The sequence below is a fragment of the Polyodon spathula genome, chromosome 11 (genome assembly GCF_017654505.1).
Source record: "Polyodon spathula isolate WHYD16114869_AA chromosome 11, ASM1765450v1, whole genome shotgun sequence".
Taxonomy (NCBI): Eukaryota; Metazoa; Chordata; class Actinopteri; order Acipenseriformes; family Polyodontidae; genus Polyodon; species Polyodon spathula.
Genome location: NC_054544.1, coordinates 3,738,779 through 3,758,486, shown reverse-complemented (window position 1 = coordinate 3,758,486; position 19,708 = coordinate 3,738,779). Strand labels below are relative to the sequence as shown.

General features: G+C 39.4%; 1 protein-coding gene across 2 annotated transcripts in view; it reads right to left on the bottom strand.

Annotated features, from left to right (window-relative positions):
* The window catches only part of dnah7 (dynein, axonemal, heavy chain 7), a 64,244-nt gene extending 44,762 nt beyond the window's left edge, over window positions 1–19,482 (bottom strand). For both annotated transcript variants that reach the window (XM_041263948.1, XM_041263949.1), the window contains exons 1-29: window positions 19,112–19,482; window positions 18,440–18,514; window positions 17,940–18,048; window positions 17,446–17,626; window positions 16,928–17,021; window positions 16,122–16,302; window positions 15,554–15,626; window positions 14,966–15,091; window positions 13,778–13,897; window positions 13,279–13,462; window positions 12,733–12,912; window positions 12,103–12,375; window positions 11,577–11,704; window positions 11,099–11,177; window positions 10,542–10,766; window positions 10,142–10,288; window positions 9,285–9,970; window positions 8,823–9,009; window positions 6,041–6,234; window positions 5,014–5,212; window positions 4,789–4,929; window positions 4,484–4,696; window positions 3,491–3,600; window positions 3,038–3,206; window positions 2,272–2,374; window positions 2,011–2,138; window positions 1,448–1,660; window positions 878–976; window positions 230–478 (exon numbers count right to left, since the gene is read on the bottom strand). In XM_041263948.1, the coding sequence (XP_041119882.1) occupies window positions 230–478; window positions 878–976; window positions 1,448–1,660; window positions 2,011–2,138; window positions 2,272–2,374; window positions 3,038–3,206; window positions 3,491–3,600; window positions 4,484–4,696; window positions 4,789–4,929; window positions 5,014–5,212; window positions 6,041–6,234; window positions 8,823–9,009; window positions 9,285–9,970; window positions 10,142–10,288; window positions 10,542–10,766; window positions 11,099–11,177; window positions 11,577–11,704; window positions 12,103–12,375; window positions 12,733–12,912; window positions 13,279–13,462; window positions 13,778–13,897; window positions 14,966–15,091; window positions 15,554–15,626; window positions 16,122–16,302; window positions 16,928–17,021; window positions 17,446–17,626; window positions 17,940–18,048; window positions 18,440–18,514; window positions 19,112–19,129 (4,884 nt within the window). In that variant the 5' untranslated portion in view covers window positions 19,130–19,482. The remainder of the gene's footprint in view (window positions 1–229; window positions 479–877; window positions 977–1,447; window positions 1,661–2,010; window positions 2,139–2,271; window positions 2,375–3,037; window positions 3,207–3,490; window positions 3,601–4,483; window positions 4,697–4,788; window positions 4,930–5,013; window positions 5,213–6,040; window positions 6,235–8,822; window positions 9,010–9,284; window positions 9,971–10,141; window positions 10,289–10,541; window positions 10,767–11,098; window positions 11,178–11,576; window positions 11,705–12,102; window positions 12,376–12,732; window positions 12,913–13,278; window positions 13,463–13,777; window positions 13,898–14,965; window positions 15,092–15,553; window positions 15,627–16,121; window positions 16,303–16,927; window positions 17,022–17,445; window positions 17,627–17,939; window positions 18,049–18,439; window positions 18,515–19,111) is intronic.
* Window positions 19,483–19,708: the final 226 nt, after the last annotated feature.

The following is a 19,708-nucleotide window of genomic DNA, read 5'->3' as shown; positions in this document are numbered from 1 at the left end:
CTATGCATCTATGTAGCTGCTTAACTATGGGGTTGATGATGAGGTCTCACTGAATGAACCCCTTTTCTATTTTTCTTTTCCAAGCTAAAGTAGTGCAGATGAGCTCTTCTTGGTCATAAAGTTAAAAAAATAAAAAAGACTTTGGATCAAAGCTGCAGGGGGTTACGACAAAAGCCAGCTTTGTGATCAGAGTGAATCCAGTGTGCTGTGACAGTTTCAGAAAGCCCACCTTCTCACAGATATCGCTGAGTGCAGCAGCCAGGACGCGGTAGGCGGAGGTCTTCCCCCCGAAGGGTTCCCCAACGATCATGAAGCCGTGACGCACGATCATCATCTCGAAGACCTGCAGGATCTTCTCAGCAAAGAAGTCTGTCAGCTGCAGGTTCATCTTCTCGCAGTTCTCCCGGATCGCTTCCAGCAACAATCGGTAATCTGGCTTTGGCAGCTTCACCCCCGGGAACAGGTCCGATGTGATGCCCTGACATGTAAATACTTTGTTACTTCTAACAACCACTCTGATATTGATGTGATACAGCCATCGGAAAATTCTGTATCAGTTTGTATCAGATGGCTTGTATCAGAAATTCTGTACTGTTTAATTATTTAACTATATATTATAATAAATGCAGGGTGCTTGTTACCCATTCAAGGGTCAGAGGAGCCAGTAAACCCATTTTTGGCTCATGGGTAGTCATTCTGACTGTGGAGTGGATCTCAACTTGCATTATACCACACACTAAACAATATTCTATACAGTGTGTAACATACAAGGGTGACTGTAAAAGCTTTTTACTGAGTAAAGAACAGGGGGGTTGACAAGAGCGGATCCTGTGCAGCTCTCATCAAGAGAAATGTCCTCGAATCTGAAGCGCCTTACCTCAAACAGTGGCAAATCATGAGCCAGAAACTTCGGCAGATTAACATCAATGATAGACCTCAGCAATAAAATATCTTCATTCTCATCTGGATATTTTAACTGGAGAATGGGGGTGACAGAAGAAAAGAATTTGCAACCATTAAGGTCCTGTCTAAATCTTGACATAGACAGTTTCTATTCATGGCTAGCCCACGCATTAAACATATTTTTAACTACAGCATATACACATTTACAATTTTAAACATACACATAGAGACGTAAATAATGTTGCAATACAAACCACTTGCTAAAAATTAAATAAAACTTACACTTATTTCTGATTCAACTCAACAAAAGCTAAACATATTTTTTTGTTGCTTGTTAAGTTCAAAAAATATTTAATTTAGCTCCACAATCTGTATTTTATTTATATTTAAATTGCACACAGAAGCATAATATAAACAGCAGAAAATACACGTTATAAACTCATGGATTTCAGGGCTCCTGCCTTTGAGATTCATTAAATAGGCAAGCTGACAACTGTTGTTTAATTATAACCTCCGGAAACTGAATTTTTAAATGTCCATTTACTTTTAGATTTCCTGCGGCAGTGAGGACAGATTTGACAGCCCTCATGCCATAATCATAGTGGTGCTGGGAGGACAACTGCTCGGAGCAGAGCCGGTATGTGGCCACGATCTTCACCGAGAGGGGCCGAGCCGTGACAAAGCCGCAGGAGTACAGCACGATCTCCGCAATCATGGCGTAGTCAGGCACCATCATAGCAACTGTCCTGAACAGGGCCTGTCAAGAGAGCAGGGGGTGGGACGGTCACATAGTAGCAGCTTACTGATTACCATTTTGCGGGACCGACAAGCACACTGAGAACTACAGTGGCTGATGCATCTGTGTAGCTGATGTACATAGATTTATTTATTTTTTTTTTTTTTTTGCACCACGTAAAATAAAAATACAAAAGTTAATTTTAGAAATGGTGTCAATTTTGTACATCAGCAAAAGTTTAGTAAATCTTAGACACAGAAATTAAAACAGAAAAAAAAGTGCTTACAATATAAGTTAATATATGATTTGAATATAACAAAAACAAGCTGTGAGTTCTATAGTTTAAGCTACTGTAGATCGTGGGGGGATACCTTTAGGTTATCGGGCAGCTCGGAGCGGCCCGCATAGCCAGGGTTCATTGTGATGAAGACGGCACAGGTAGGGTCCAGTCTGAGCTCAGTGCCTTCAAACACCAGGGTATCAGACCCAGTAGAGATGCCTGTAGGGATTTTAAGGGAAGAACATAACACCTTTCTCACAGCACTTCATTACACACTACTTAAAAACAAGTACTATGGGCCAAAACAAAAGAATTGCCATATTGTTGTAAAGTGATGAAGGTGAGCTAGTACCTCTCTGAATGGTAAGAATCTGCTGTGCCACAACAGAAAGCACTTCCAAATCGATCCGATTAAACTCATCAAAGCAAGCCCAGGCACCACAGGACAGCAAACCCTAGAAACAAAATTTCGACACTCTTTGATTTATGCTGCTGATCTCTCTCTCTCTCTCTCTCTCTCTCTCTCTCTCTCTCTCTCTCTCTCTCTCTCTCTCTCTCTCTCTCTCTCTCTCTCTCTCTCTCTCTCTCTCTCTCTCTCTCTCTCTCTCTCTCTCTCTCTCTCTCTCTCTCTCTCTCTCTCTCTCTCTCTCTCTCTCTCTCTCTCTCTCTCTCCTCTCTCTCTCTCTCTCTCTCTCTCTCTCTCATCCAAACATTGTCGTTTCTTTGAAACAGCCCCAATCAAACAATTAATGTAAACAAGTATACAATTAACAGATCTTTAGGAGACCTTCACCAAGATAGACTCCTAACCTACCCCTCTGTACTAAGATGGAGTGTACATGCATTACCCCTAGGGTCCTAAAGCTTCCAAATTCCGGTTAGGAATGTACACTCCCGTTACATATGTATGTTTTTGTGTATATATATATATATATATATATATATATATATATATATATATATATATATATATATATAATATTAGCATTATTTTTGTGAAAAATTAATAAAACAATAAAAATGTTAAATAAACAATGCTTTAATATAAAATTCCAGGACCTTTTTCCATAGTATAACACCTCATTAAGCCTTCATAAACAACACCCCCATTCACGTACCTTGAAGAACTTTCCCAGTGCAATATAGTCAAGCCCATCCGAGCAGTTGAAGACCACACACTGTTTGGCGACAGCCTTGGCCAGATCCTTGGTTGTCTCTGTCTTCCCTGTGCCGGCCGGCCCCTCGGGGGCCCCACCCAGGTGAAGGTTCAAGGCCCCGAACAGAGTCCTGCAAATACAGATAGCCCTGACTGACAGCCAGGCATAAAGACAGACATACAGACTGCAGGGGTAAACCCTGTAAAGTTATCACTGTTCTTTATCCAGTTTGTGTATATGTATGTGTATGTGTGGTTTGTGTTTCTGTATTTGTGAGAACCATTTTGGATTATTTTCGAAGCATTCTCAAAGGCACTTGATATGACAAGACTACGAATGCAAGCTTGTGTGTCCTCTGGTTTTATATAACTAAACAGATTTGTATTTTTAGTGAACCAGGTTACTGTGCCTAACCTGTAGCAGCGGTCAGTGAGGGGCGTGATGACCAGGCGAGGTGTGTTGCCTAGATATTCGTAGCCATAGGCCAAGCCAGCATTGATCATTTTTGTCTGCAGCTGTTCGTCCTGAAGGTACATAGAAAAAAAAAAATGTATATATGCATTCTCAGCCTGCTGACTTCATCTTTCAAAATATTGCTTGTTTCCTCAGCTAATTGTGTAGCACTGACAGTAACACAGCATGCTTGCAAAGTGAAGGTTATAGTTTCAAATCCCATGCATGCTAGACCTTTTTTAGATTTATATTATATAAAAATATATATTTATTGCAGGCAAATGTTCCATTTTCACTCAATTTTCATTTTATTCTTGACAAAACAAGTGCCTGGGGATGAAAGTGCCTGGGGTCTGCAAAAAATCTGCAAAAAAACGTTAGGAGAAAAAGGAGAAGAACATTTTTACCTTCCTTTGGTGACTTATTTCTATTACTGTACGACAGGCACTGACTTTTGTTTTCTACATTTCACCTAAGACTGTTGGGAACTACAAATTAAAAGTGAAATGGTGCTTTTGGCTGATTTACGTTTGCCTCTGCAATACCCTGAAAACACATAAACTATGCTTGCTGTATAGACAGTCTGACAGTTCTCAATGATAACTTGCCGGGAGGAACTACTATTCCTCTCTCTCTCTCTCTCTCTCTCTCTCTCTCTCTGTATATATATGTATATTACATTAATTTTAATTAAACAATAATGTGTTATTGTCCATTAGGAAGAGGTAATCCGTATCCAGGTGAGTGTGAATAAACTTATATTGAATTTAATGGAGAACCTGTTACCCTGGGAATAAGATTCTAAATTAATACATACTATGATAATACATCTATGATATTAATATATATATATGATAATAGATATATTAATATAATATAGATATATAATATATGAATATTAGATAGATATATAATATACTACGCGTGTGAAGCAGTGTGAAGCAACCATCTTACCAGCCAATAGTAGCGAAGCTGGCTCAGCCACTCAAAGTCATTCTCGTCGCTGACTTTTTTATTGACCAGTGCTGCCAGCACATCCCGAGCGTGAACGTCCAGCACGACCAGCGCTCCCAGAGAGATGCGGTTCTGCTTGGACAGCTTCCCTCGAACTAGAGTCACAATGTCAGCAATCTGCTTGTTATTCAACTCCAGGTACTCTTGCAGAGCCTGGAACAGAGGGAGAGAGAAAGCTGGAGTCATGCAGGAGTCCAACTCAATCCTGCTGAGATTTCTCAAACCTGGAATTAGATTAAGTATACCTTCTGGCCTGCTTTGATGGCATTGTGAATGTCTCGTGTCCAGTAGGTCTGCGAGACACACAGCACAGTCTGTCCCGGCCACTCACGCACCCAGTCGATGCGGGCGCTTTTCGGGTAGGCTTCAATCGCTTCTCCAATTACCTGAAAAAGTGATGATGAGATTAATTTCTGCTTTTATAAATTAGCGTGGTTTTATAAAGGCTTGTTATTGAAGATGGCCGTTACTTTGTGTAGAGAACGTAGCATGCCAGACTCCAGCTCCAGCAGCCACTTCTCGACCTGTCCACGAGCCTTGGAGGTGGAAATGATGTTGATTAGCTCCACAACCTCCCCTTCGCTGCTCTTCATGTGGGTAATATCCAGCACGTCTGTGAACTCCACCTTTGCAATGCCCTCGAAGCACTTCTTCAGGTGGGGCTGCACTCTACAAAAACATGCACATACAAACAAACTCTACCATGTACTGCGAAATACTCAGCTAGGCTCAGTTTTCTTTTTGAATGTAAAGCGCCAGCAAACAAGATGCCGGGGCTTACCTGTCCAGACATTTTAAATAAATAGCCGGGTTAAAAAAAATAAAACACTGCTGTCAAAACTGATTAGCAACTTAAGCAGGACACTGAATCATCACTCTTAACACTGCAGGCACAAAGAGAGAAGCTCTACAATTAAATTCCTGCTGTAAGGACATGACTTTCAAAGCTTGAAATTAGTTTTCTACCACCCAGATTCTGACTAAATTGCTTTTTTTCCTAATGCAGGCATGTCAGAAGGTCATGCTCGGCTGCCCATGTAGGCCAAACCATATCACATGTATCTTGAGAAGCAATTACTACCCCCTTCGCTCAAAACCAAAGAATGAAGTTTCGGTGTTATACAGTAGGATTTTACACAGCCTTGGCTTTCTTCCAGATTCCTAATCTTTACTAAGGCTGCAGTTATGCTTTTTTGTATAAAGCAACATCTGGCCAGGCGTGAAGGGGATGTAGACATTTGGATCTGCTCTGTGCACAAAAAAGGATGCTGGTGGCTGATGGAGCAAATGCACATCAATTCCACATGCACAGCATCATTACTGTTATACATTATACATTAGCACCTAGCACTTTTAGAGTACACGAGGGATTTAAAAACAAATACTCCAGGCATACATTTCTGCTTGTGTAGCCCATAAACTTGTGTCCTACCTTAACCAGGATTGTCACTGCTGCTGATTGTGACGTGTGCATTTAGAAAAAGGAAGAGAACTTACCTGGTGGGGTCTTTGGTTTCGGAGAGGATCTCGAGCAGTTCGTCATTGGAGAGGAAGAAGAACCGTGGGAAGAAGAGTCGTTTCTTCTCCAAGTATTCGTTGAGTCCCTTCAGGATAAGCTCCAGGAACTCGTTGCATTTCTTCAGCTTCTCCAGCATCTTGTCTATGGCCACCACTGCCAGAACATGCTTGTCCTGAAAAGCAAAAGCAGTTCATTCAGTATCTGCCTTTCTCAGCTGGGGATATAGCAGAGGTGGATGTACATACTTTAATTTTGCACAAATGTAGATCACTTCTTGTACAATTGTCAATAACCTTGCTAAGGAAATTCTTCTGCACAGGTCATTGGGTATACTAGAACAGTGGTTTTCAAACTTTGTCATAGTTAGCCTCCCTGAGCTATAAAAAAAAAAAAAAAAAAAAAACTGCCTCCCCAGTTTACTAAAACAATATAACAAACTGAAAATCCTATGTTCCAAAAAAAGAATGAAGAAGTAGAAGGGATTTGTTCAACATAGAGCTGTTTGAGTTTTATTGAGTATTATTTAAAAATGAGTACAAATGTAAGCAACTAAAATATGTTTTTTTCTGGTTTTATTTGTCCTGTTAACTTTGTCTTAGTGGGTTTTAATGTAACTTTAAAATTGCTGCTTTTGTATTATTATCTGTATACTGTTGCTTAAATCTGTTATTTAAATGGTCTCATTGTTGCAGTTGTATGTGTGACATTCTATACAAACATATTGTGGTTTAATCTTTTTCTGCTATGTACTGTACAGTGCTTTGCGATACTTTGTATAAAAGCGCTATATGAATACAATAAAGAAATAAAGAAATAAACTCATTGAGCTTTATCTGAAAAAACTCTACGGGTTTAAAAACTAAGGTAAGGTGTCTTGTTTTGAGATGTCGGCATAGCTTGCAGGGCTCCATACAGTGATTTGCCAGTATTTCGCCGCATAAAACATATTGAAGCTCGGTGGACCGCTGGACCCCCTCCATGTAAAGCCCAGTTTTAAATATGCTTCATCATATTTTCGGATTCTGCATTTTGCTGGAAGCACCACTGCTGCTCTCAGTTCAGCTTGCGTTGTACGTTTTTCACCCTTTGTCACAAAATGATCTATTTCTCATTAAAGCAGTTTCTCACTGTAAGCACAGTACTGATACTGTTTTTAAGTTTACTTGGGGTGGTGGGGAGGGGGAACCACGCAATGTATTTGTGCCGTTTCACACTTGCTAAGGAACATTAGCATGTTAAACAAAAGCTTTTTGTGTTATTTTATTTGAGTTATTTTGAAATGTAATAATTTAAAATATGTCATAATTTGTTATTTTTTTCAAATCATCCAACCGCCAAAAAAAAAAAAAAAAAAAGGACACACAGCTCACACGCCTCATAGTTTGAGAACCGCTGTAACCGCCAAGCCTAACTCCAGCCTACTTTCCTCCCTAGCCTAACACCAGCCTATTTTCTTCCCTAACCCACATAAGCGCAAAAGCCAACGTAGTGCTGCCTGTGATCCCCCATGCAAGGCCAACAAAAGGGCACAACCAGGACCAAAACAGAGACATCCAGATTGTATGTCTTGCACTAAATTCAATTCAAATTTCTCTCCATGTTCTCTTTACTTGTGTAACCTTTCCTAATGGTTTTCCTTTTGATAAAAAGGTTAAATTAAACAACCCCTGAACATCTATAATTGAATACTCTGGATCATTCCAGTGAAGTTCTGCAATTTTTCATTATGTGAAGATCAAAAAAAGAACAGTTTGTCGCCATTAATATTTCTACTTGGAACTTCTGCAGTATCAATAATCTGATGCGTTGTTCTGTAGCTCTCCGAGTCTGCAATTGTCATATTCTGTTTCCGATGACAGCGTCCCTCTTTCTCTCCTCTCTCGTCTTGACATATTTCAATTCCATTCTGCATCACTAATTAAATGCATGCATTACCATGGGTCAAAACACTTTTACCTTGAAAGGAACTGTCTTGTCATCCACTGGCAGATTCTCTCTGCTTTATACTCTGCCTATCTGACAGCTTAATAATTATTTCTGTTAGTTCGACACCCATGCAAAATGGGCTATTGAACTGAACTGTAATTTCACCACATTAATATTCATTAAAGATTACAATTAATATATTTAGAGCATGGTAAATAATGAGGTAGGCACAGCTGTTTTTACATTTATTTTATATAATATAATTCATGGCCTGTCACAGTAAAAGTTTTTATAAACAAGGTAATTGTCAAAAAATATTAGAAAACATCAAACTGAAACATTACTCTTATACTGTCCACTACATGTGGAGGGAGAGCACCTTGTGTCAAACAAAGGGACTGCACAGTGCCACTGTGCTGGTGGGTTGGAGTAAGCCATACAAGCAGGAGCTATACAGTAACTGTACAGTATAGTACAAGCCCCATCAAAGTCCTCTCATTTAGGTGATTACCAAAGCCGTCAGTTGCTAACTGTGCTAGTTGATCTCATGGCACGCATATTAGAATTAGGTAAATGACATGTTTTGGAGGGGTAACAAAACAACAACAAAACAAAGAAAAAAACAATTGAAAAAATAAATATGCAATTATAAACAACACAAACAGGTAAGGGCAATGTTTAAAAAACATATATAAAAAAAAATAATAACCCAGCACTTTTTATATATATATGTACTGCAACATGTGCCTGTATATAAGTTTGCATGCACTGTACACTATGGTTAACACCTATATTTGTCCATTTAGCATCTAAGCTGTTAACACTCCTACTTACCAGTAAGACCTGCTTCATGGTGTCTCTCCAGGTTTTATCTACACTGGTGAAGCGGCGGCCTTCCTCTGGCATCTGTGCCATGATGTCCGGGGAGCTGAAGATGGGCTCCAGGTACAGCCAGGTGGCTTGCACCTTCAGCCAGTCATCCAGGATCTCCTGAAGCAGCAGCAGCTTGCCTTCCCAGGCACTGTGCAGGGGGCAAACCAAAACAAAGGTCAGCAGAAAAACAGCCAAAAAGCAATCAGCACAAAAAAACAAAACACCTTGCTCTAACTGCTGTTCCTGAATTTATGATATTTAAAACAACTTGTCTAGCAACAACAACAACTACAAAAAAGATTCTGTAGTAGCTGCAGAATTTTTGTATAAAGTAATCCAAATTGGCAAATTATATAGTAAACTTGGCCCATACATATTATGGATAAACAAACAAACAAGTCAAAGAAAGTTTTTGGGTCTCACTGGATCTCTCTCTCAAAGGGCTTGATGAAGGGGGATCCACGCATTGTCTGGGTCTTAACGATGTGATCGTCCAGTAGCATCTGGACTTCGTCGATGCAGGACAGGATGTAGGTGCCAGTCTCCCGGTAGGGGAGTAGGCTGAACTCGATCTCATCCCACTCCTTCACCATCTTCTCCATAGCCTTCTCCAGAGAGTACTCCTTGCTGGCTGCCTCGCTGATGCCCTCAAAGCGGTCAAGGAAGGGCTCCAGGTGCATGGTGAGGGACTTGGACACTGTGGTCTCATTCGTGGGTTTCAGCTCAAAGCCCACAATCTCTGACATAGCTTCCCAGTGGCGGTCACGCATCCCTGGGTTACAGAGCACCTGGACCAGGGGGATGTGCTCCTTGAACTCCTCCACCTTTTCCTTGACCTTGGTGGCAATGTGCAAGGCATTGGGGGAGTCCTGGAAGCCCTTTTCCAGCTTGTAGAGGCCTCGCCAATAATTGCCCACGTCCAGCTCCACCTTGTCAGGATTGACCATGGCCAGTGGCCCCTCCATCCATTCCTTGTGCTTGGTGTGGAACTCGGTCGTCATCTCGTAGAGGCGCAGGTAGGGCATCAGCTTCTCCTGGATCTTCTTCCGTTGAGGGTACTGCGACACAGGCCAGCCAAAAGCCTCTTCTTCCAAATTAAATTGATCAATCTGAAAAACATAAAATAAAACAAATGCAATACAATGGTAAAAACCTAGTGAACCAGATTGTGGAGGTGTTTAAAGAATATTTCATTTAGCTTAGCTTAATATGAAAACAGTTTTACAAAAGGTTTGCTTCACAGAGTGATTCTATATCTTGAAATGTTTTTTATTCTTTACCTTTTCCATAGCAAGGTCCAGCTTTGAATTCAGAGCCTGAGCTTTTCTGAGATATCTGTTGAGCTCAGACATGTCTCCAAAGGTGACAAACTCTTCTACCTGCTTGCTGTAACTCTCCAGTTCCTCCTCAAACCGGTCACAGCGCAGCTACACATAAACAAACATATTGTTACTGTTGTCCATAAGTGGGTCAGTAAATCGCCCCGGGAGAAAACTCCAGCAGGGTTAATATAGACATCACACAGACTAGTAAAGACTTTTAAGAATTAGAAGCCTCGTCGTAAAGTCAACTAAACATGATATACAAAACCATAAGACTGAAAAGTATATTTTCCAGAAATTCAGCACTTATCAATAGTTCCCCCTCTCCCCTTTCTTCAGCCCCTACAGCGATCCTGACCTTCAGCCCATCCTGGTATTGATCCGTCTTCTCCTTGACAATCTGCCGGTGCTCCTCAAAGACTTCAGGAAGCCGCATAAACCACTGGAAGGTACTGCTGTTGAGCCGCATATCCACAGGGGAGAAATTGGCACAGTCAACAAGAAAGGAAAGACGGTCTTTGGCCTCCACTAGCTTCTGCTCTATCTCCAGCATGTCTTGAGTTTCCACCTTCTTCACATACGCCTGGGGAGAAAAGGGATAACACAAATTCAGAGTAAAGACTGGTTCATTGTTCAGTCTTGTGACCATCCGGAGTCGCTCGTGGGAAGCGGCCAGCTAGATTTGAGAAATGTAACTCTGGCGATCTGTCATCCTTGGATTAGCTCACATGGGGTATTTAATATATTATACATTTACATGGTGATATTGGATCTCAAATTTAAATGGAATTTTAAAGGAGCTGTAAACAAGGTTTTTAAAATCCATTATCACTGGCCCCCCTTTTCTTCTTTTGAAGATCTTTTTAGTCTTCACTTGTATTTCATTTTACTTCAATGTGCAGAGATTTCAAATACCTTGAGCTCCATCAGTTTCTCTGTGTTCGGAGGGGTGCTCAATGCCTTCTCTGCTATCGCCTCAAAGTCCTCACATAGCCTGTAAAAACAATCCAAAAAGTCACCAGGACAGTAACATGTTTCACGGGAACATATTGTGTTACACAGGCTGGCGATGTGAGGCTAGGCAGCAAGCTATCACCAAATAACTGCACACATGGCATCACTCGTACAAGCAAGAATAATGGCACAGGATAGAAATAGATGGAGACTGGAACTAACTGACTTATTTTGATACACCTGTATTTATAATATCGGTCTCAAGTTTATGTGTTTGGTTGCCTATATGGTAAGGCTTCTAATTCTTAAAGTCTTTACTAGCCAGTGTTTCACTGTGTTAATTGGATAGCTACGTCTGCTATAACCTCGTTCGGAATTACATTTCTAGCTAGTCAAATTTAAGTACTGCACTTCCTACTCTTAAATCCAAAGCACTCACTGTCTGTTTGTGTCCTGGTGGTCCTTTAACAGCTTGGCTATGATTTTGTCGCACAGTCCTTCAGCCCGCTTGACCAGCGACCTGATCAACTCATCACAGTGCAGCTCGAACATCCCCATGCGTGTCATCTGCACAAAAACTGAATCTGGTTAAAAATCACAGACAGAGAAATGCAAATAACCGTGGAACCGCAAGGGTAAGAATAATTTTTGGGTGCAACAAAAAGGACAAAGCTGCCATTATTGGCATGATTTCAAATGCATCACCAAGTGCACGCTATTCCTATCAGTACAGTACAAACTAATGCTGTAAATTGATGTTGCTCTTTTTTGTTTGTTTTTTTCAAACGGGATGATCAAAGTAAAATAGCAGAACAAGTGATGTTTGTCTCAGAAACTGTGCTACATATAGTATCATTATGGTATCTTGGTATCATTATCAAGCAGAAAAAAAAGATGTTCACTACAAATGAATGTGCCATAATACACATTGAGAGCAGTGCACTGCTCAGGACCTGGCTGTGTACCTTGATGGAGTTGTACTGGATTTCATTGGCCAGGCTCTGGTACTTGGCGACCTCCCTCACGGTCTCCTTGAAAGAGTGCTTCTCATGCAGGAACTGCTCCACTTCCAGCTCAGCCTGCCTGTTGACCAGCATGATGTACTTGTCATAGAGATGCAGGTGTGCCTGAGGACCCACACTCTCCCTCTGCACCACCTGCCTCACCACCTTGTACTGCTCCTCTAAGATCTCCGGCAGCACTATCGGCTTTAGCATACTCCTTGACTTTGAACCGGGCTGAGAAAACACATACACATGTACAGGCAGAGATACAGTCACAACCAATTGTGGTTAGACATCAGCAACAAGAAATTTACTTTTAAAAACCTTTGAATTCAGCTACTTTATTGAGGCACTTAATATAGAGTCTGATCACAGTTGCGTCTGGGGCAATCTAAAACAGTTAGCAAGCAATTCAACTGGTAATGTTAGTCTAAACAAGTCGATTACCTATAAAGGGTTCAAACAACATCCGCAGGATCAGAGTTGTGTGATTGTGTGTGAGATTCAAATTTTGTGACTTCAATGGATGCATTCAGCAAAATCAAAGGAGTAAATGCTTTAACGAATTTACATCTGGTACATATTTCTTACCCATTCAGAGTACAGTTTAGTCTCCACTCTTGGAACCAGGCTGACAGATTTAATTATGACGTCGTACACATTGAGGAGGACAATCTCAAAGTCTTTGAACTCTGGCTCGAATTTGATGCTAGTTTTGTCCAGGATGAGCCTCATGATGAAACCAGGGTGCTCAAAGGCACGGACTGAATCCTGTGAACAGTACAATGTAATTACATACCATTCATTCCTTAAAAGGTCTGGTCAACATTTGGTCTATAATTTTGTTAATAGCATTATAATTTCTACTATGGTCTATATATTTGTAAAAATACTAAAGTTACATCTTCGTCATTGTAAGAAGCCAGCTAATAAACGCAGTCATAAAACAATGTATAGAAACACATAGTAACATAGTGCATTAGGATAGAGCACCTCTATAATAAGTAGTAGTACCCTAAAAGTAAGTGACAAGTCATTAACAAGGGTTCAATGCATAAAAGCTGCATTGGCTGCATTATGATCATCACCAACAGAAATGATTTTACAAGCCCACACTAATTCCTGTGTTGTGCATACCGTGGGCTGAGAGATGAGATTGGTGAAGTCCTGAATGGAGTCTAGCGCTAGACTCTGCAGCTGCCCAGTCATCAGGGTCGCAGCACTGTTAAAGAAGGACTGCAGTTTGGCACTATTGCTGTTACTGGGGACAAGCTTGCGTTTGTTCCCTTGGTAATAAATATTCTGAACTTCTGGAAACCACCTGAACAAAAGCACAGCACAAAAGTTTATTCCACAGTCATGATAGTTTGCTATTTTAGTGAACAGGTAGCATGTGTTAAGGGATGGACTGTTTCTTGGTGGTTACCTAACTATTAGCTGAAATGTACAGTTTGCAGAGATTTAAGGTTATGGTTATTGTTTTTTTCATATTCACAAATATGCCTCGACAGACACTAATTAACATAACAATGCACAGTATTTTGTCTTGCAAAACTGTAATCTGGGAATGCTGAAACCAGGCAACCTGTACACAACCCAATCCCACACACACAAGGCTTGAAAGTCTCCCCCATACTTTTTGAGGAGTTTCTCTTTGGCAGATTCAATGTGTCTCATGACCAGGTTCTGAAAGAGAGACAGCTCCATCGACTCCTGCCGATTGTGGAACTCCTCCACGTCAATCATTCGCAGGTTTCTACAGGAGCAAAGACAGGGGGGATTTACAAGGAAGAAGAAAACTCAGGGTAACACATTGGAGTATATTGTAATTATGTTAATATCGAAAACAGTGAACAAGTGAAGGGCCCTTATATAGTAGTACCTGACAATTTCCTGTCGACATGGCATAACCATGAAATAAATTACACTATGTAACACAATTTTTGTTCCTGGGTAGTAAGTGTTATTTCCTAATTGCTTATGCCTCAAAAGTATAGAAAATGGCTATTATTCCCCACAAACTTTGCTTTTGTGACTATTTCCAATTAGAAAACGGGCGCTTTTGTGTCCTTTCGTTCACATAAAGTCAGAAAAAAACAACATATGAATCCAAAGTAACATGTATTTATACTAAAGTAATACAAAAATGACTACAAAAGATTTAGAAGTGAGCAGTTTTTCGAGATTTACGATTATACTGTAAATTTACGCTATAATCGTTAAAAACTACTCACTTCTAAATCTTTTGTAGTCATTTTTGTATTACTTTAGTATAAATACATGTTAATTTGGATTCATATGTTGTTTTTTTCTGACTTTATGTGAATGAAAAGACAAACATTTGCCCGTTTTCCCATTGGAAATAGTGATATTTTGAAATATCACTGTCCTGGTCACAAAAGCAAAGTTTGTGGGGAATAATAGCAATTGTCTATACTTTTGAGGCATAAGCAATTAGGAAATAACACTTACTGCCCAGGAACAAAAAAAAAAAAAAATTGTTACACGGTGTTATCGAATCATGACATAGAGGCATATTGTAAATTAAAATATTACATTTTTATTTTTTATTTTTTTTACTGTATTGTCACCAGTTACCTAGAAAAAGAAGATATGACACTTTATTATTTGTGTGTTGTGTGTACAAACCTACAGTGCTTCTCAGCAGTGTCTATGGTACCATTAGAGCTTAATACAGTTGCATTACATGTACTGCTGGCATTGCTGATTATTAGAGAACAGTCTGTTGGCACCATCTGCTGATGCAACGAAGCATTACAACTTAGGGCAACAAAAATGTCCTGCACTGTACGAATGTACTGACTTGAAAGAGACATGCCACAGGTCCAGCACGGCCAGCATTGTGGGGTTTATGGCATTTAGTTTGGCTTTCATGATTTTGCGAGCCGTCAAAAATGACTTTTTCCAAGGCTGTGGCACAATTTCCAACCTAAAAATGACAAGACAAGGATTATTTATTTTTATTTACTTTTGGGTGATATCTTTTACATCTGATCATCAACAATATGTATTAATAATATTCAAGAAAACATTATAAATTAAATTAATGTATTTAATAAAATTAAAGGAAAATAGTATCTCAAGTACTGGTACTCTTAAATGTTTTTTTGTTTTTTTTTTCAATTAAAATAACAAAAGCTTCACTTCAAACTAGTTACTCTATTTCTTTCATATGGAGAAAAACACCTATGAAATGGTAAAAATAAATAAATAAATAAAACAGCAGATTTGGTCCAGAATTTAAGACTGTTTTAGTAGACTTCCTTTTTTTTCCTTTTTCTTTTTATTTATTTTTTACATTTTGGAGTAAAAAGCTTTGAAAATTAACCCCAATATTCTTTTTATAATCTTTTAACAGAAGCAGGTGATTGCAGACATTTTCTCCACTTACTCAGCTCTATGAGGAGGAATATTTTTCACCTTGTCCTCTTCCTTTTCTCTGGGATCCTTCAGAACAAAATCCACTGCAACGCCACAAAGCACATAATATAAACTGATTAATCTCTCCTTTACTAAACCACAGTATGTGTATCTTGATTCGTTATCTACTCCTATTGAGCAGTGGCAGCTTTTTGGATGGAATATTTTGGGAGATAACACAGACGAAGCATATGCCTGAAATTAAATTGCACTCAACAAATAGCAATCAGAACCCGCATTTCACTATACCAGCCAGTTCAGCCAACATGTTTTATTGCCAAGTACTGCTTTCAGACAAAATTAATTTTTATTGATGTATTTATTTGATTTTATTGTAACATACCGCATAAGTTGGTTCCTGACTCCAAGTAGCTTTGGAGGCATATACTGTATACTAGTGTGTTGCCAGAAAGCAGGACTTGTCAACATTGGGTTCATGCTGCACCATTTGTTGTATGCTATGTGATCTAAACAGTAACCAATGTGCGGCCATGCAAGATTGACTGAGAACTGAAAGGAGGATCAGAAGGCTTACTTACCAATAGCTTTCTTTACACTGAGTAGGTAATCTTCTCTCATTTCATCTGAGAGTGTCTCAATGGTGTCAGTGAGCTTTTTCAGGTGGCTTGGGACCAGAGCCAGCACATTTTCCAGCCAGGAGTCCTCCATTGCAGCCACATGCTCCGTGTCAATGCCATTGTGGATGTAATAGTAGTACCTCTGACAAGCCAAAGATATTGTGAAGGGAAACAATGAGAAACCTCCTGTTCTGCAGCTTTGTGAGTGAGGCATTCAAGTGTGAAACACTTACTTGCCAAGAGCAGGATATTGTTTTCTTAAGGTTCAAATGGAAGCAGTGTGGTAAAGTGGTACTGTAAGAGCTAAGGAACTGTGTGAGGCCAAGTGGTTAAAACTGAGGGACCAAGTGGCAGTGTTGTCTAGTACAGTGGTTCTCAACCCTGGCCCTGAGCCCCCCCTGCCCTGCTGGTTTTTGTTCCAACTGAGCTCTCAATTACTTAATTGAACTAATCATTAGCTTAATTTGACTTTTTAAATTGTTTAGCTTATAAAACATTGGAGAATTCAAGTTTTTTATACAAGTATTGTTAACTTGAAATTTCCAACTGTTTAAAATAATGAAAAGGCTATGATTAGGCAAATGATTAGTTCAATTAAGTAATTGAGAGCTACAGGACCAGGGTTGAGAACCACTGGTCTAGTAGTTGAAACACCAGAAGGCAGTGTTGCCCAAGTGGTTTGAGATGATGATCAGCAAGCCATTATCAATGTTCAGTCAAATTTTGCTCATAAACATGCAGTATAATATTTCACTTTCTCCTCTTACCAAAATATCCCTTTCTGTGGCATTTGGAGATCCAGATGTTGGCGGCAGGACCTCATCCAAAGGACAGGGCTGGCCGGTAGCAGAGTCTTGCTGCCTATAAAGCAGCGGAATGCATTTTATTTAATGTATTTGATCAATGCTTTTATTGCTAGGCAGCCGTCTTTTTTATATTTCTCCAGCATTGCTATTTTTACAGTCTGTGGTGAGTGGTGGTAATTGCTTGGGTAATGTTTAAACCTAAACTAAACAGAGAACTGCTTTCCTTAGATTGAAATCCTACATAATGCAACAAAAAAACTTTAACTAAACCTTTGCTCTCTCAACACTTGTTGGAAAATAGAGCACAACACGTGGCTAGTGTTGTTATTTCAGGGTGAAGGCTGGTTCATACTTCAGTGTTACGATGTCCAGGTACGGTCATGTGACACAACCAGCAAGAGATGACACAACACGCAAAGTCACAGTGTCTGTCCTGCCACACGGCAAGCATGAACCTAGAATATAAACAAAACCCTTACATGATGATATTGACAAGGGCGCTGCGGAACTGCTCGCGGTCCTTCTTTGGTTGGGAGTAGTTGCTGCGCTGCTTCAAGGTCAAACACTCGGCTGCCGCGCCGTTGACTTCTTTTTGGCTTTCCATAGAGGGTCCCAGCTCCAAGGTCCCCTTGCGCTTGTGTCTGAGAGCAAAAGAGTCTCCTGTAGGAAGAGGAAGAACCAGCATGCTTTAACTGTACTTGTCGTTTATTTTTTTGTTTGTTTTTTTGTTTTTAAATACTGCAGCTATACTCAATTCTAAATTGTCATGCTTTGTTGCTTTATAGACTGGGCTTACAGCCATGGTAGTAAAAATGATGACTGAGGTTTGGTGTGCTCGACAATGCAAGTGTAAGTACAGCATCAATTATAATTCCATCTGAAACCCAGGCTGACAGGCTCACTTTGATCGCAGTGGAGTCTTATTTTGTATTGTGACTCCTTTGAGACACACACTTTGCGCAGCTACACTTACTAGATGACAGTGTTGTTTTGGCACCAAATGCATTGTGTCCATCTTCTGTTTGTTCAGCTTTCAGGAGAAAGGAAGGTCCAGTCTCCTGCCACTTTGGCTTTGTGCAGACCTAAAATATTACAACAGAGAGAGCTGTGTTTGAATAGAGAGAACAGTGAATAATGCATTCAGATCCAGCATATCCTCTTACAGTTGCTAAAGGACAGAACAGAAATCAGATATTTTGCATCAGTGTTGTACTGTATGTGTTTGAACTGTGTTCCATTTTGTTAATTCTAAACCCACTTTCAACTGATGAAGTGGTCTTGAAAACTTGAATATTTGGTCCAATAAAAGACATCAGCTGTAACATTGTTTCTTTTTTCTTCTATAAACCAATACAGCAAACATAACTGTTTATTTAAGTGTGCTGGTCTTGAAAACAGCACACACAAATAAATAAATAAATAAATAAAAACGTCCTGTTTCCTAAAGACAGATGATTGATCATAACCTATTACCTGTGGGAGCTGTGGTAGAAGCAATGCAGGGTTCTTGGGTATCTTCCCTTTGCTGTGCAAAACTGTTGGCAAGTACTACATGGAGAAAAATACATCTTGATTAAAACATGTCAAATGATCACTTTGCTACCTCCCACGTGCAAACCCATTGTATAATATAAATACAAATAGCAGTTACTAATACACCACTGCAAAAATGCAAAAGAACAACAACAAACAAACAATTTTTCTTTAAATTGTCTTTTATAATAATAATAATAACAACTATATATATATAAATATATATATATATATATATATATATATATATATATATATATTATATATTCCTTATACAAAATCAAAATCTGTGTTGAACTGAGTCGTTGTAAAACTTTATTTTACTAAATGATAATAATAACTTTGGTAATACGTTTATAATATAGTACTCTCGTATAGATTGTTGGATTGTAGTCTACACTTGGGATAACTAAGCCAAATCTTTATGAATTTTGTTCTACTGTTCCTTGATTTATTTTTTAATCAAAACGCCACAATGATGTCAAATGTACATTACCAGCATTTAGGTGAATATGTTACAGTAACATAAACACTTTCCTGTTTTAGCCTGGTTAACGGTAGTGTTACAGACAAGTTATATCAAAGGTTGAACTCGAAACTAATGTAACTTACCGGTACCCGAGTATCCATGCTGTGTTATTTCGATTATTATTATTATTATTATTACTATTATTATTATTATTTTAACAATAATGTTGTTTACAGAAACACTTCATTTGCCATTCTGTATTCCCCTTCTGCTCGGGTAGAAACTGCTGCTGTGTACATTAGAAGTTGTTTACTAGGTTAGTCGCCCAGCAACCCTCCGCACTTTGTCAAGTTTTTTGTAAACACAAAATGTCAACAACAAAAAAAAGCAAATGGTTTTCACTAGCTCGAGGTAATCACACAGAATACACACTACACTTTACGAAAACTACTATTATTTTATATAAGTTATTCACGTTATGTTGGTGAACACCGCTCTGTTGTTAACGTGTGGCATTTCGAAAGTCACCGCAGGTTGCTAGGGAAGGTTGCTAGGGAAGTTCTTTACAGGAAAACTGGACAATAAAGCGGCCTGCAGAGTTTTCAGAGTGATGAGACCCACCCTGCCCAGTCCTAGTACCCTCTAGGGACACAGCACTTCTTTAAATCAACTGAAACAAGTTTTCTGAGCACTTACAACAATTTTACACAAACATGCGAGCCTGTATTGATTTGAGGCAC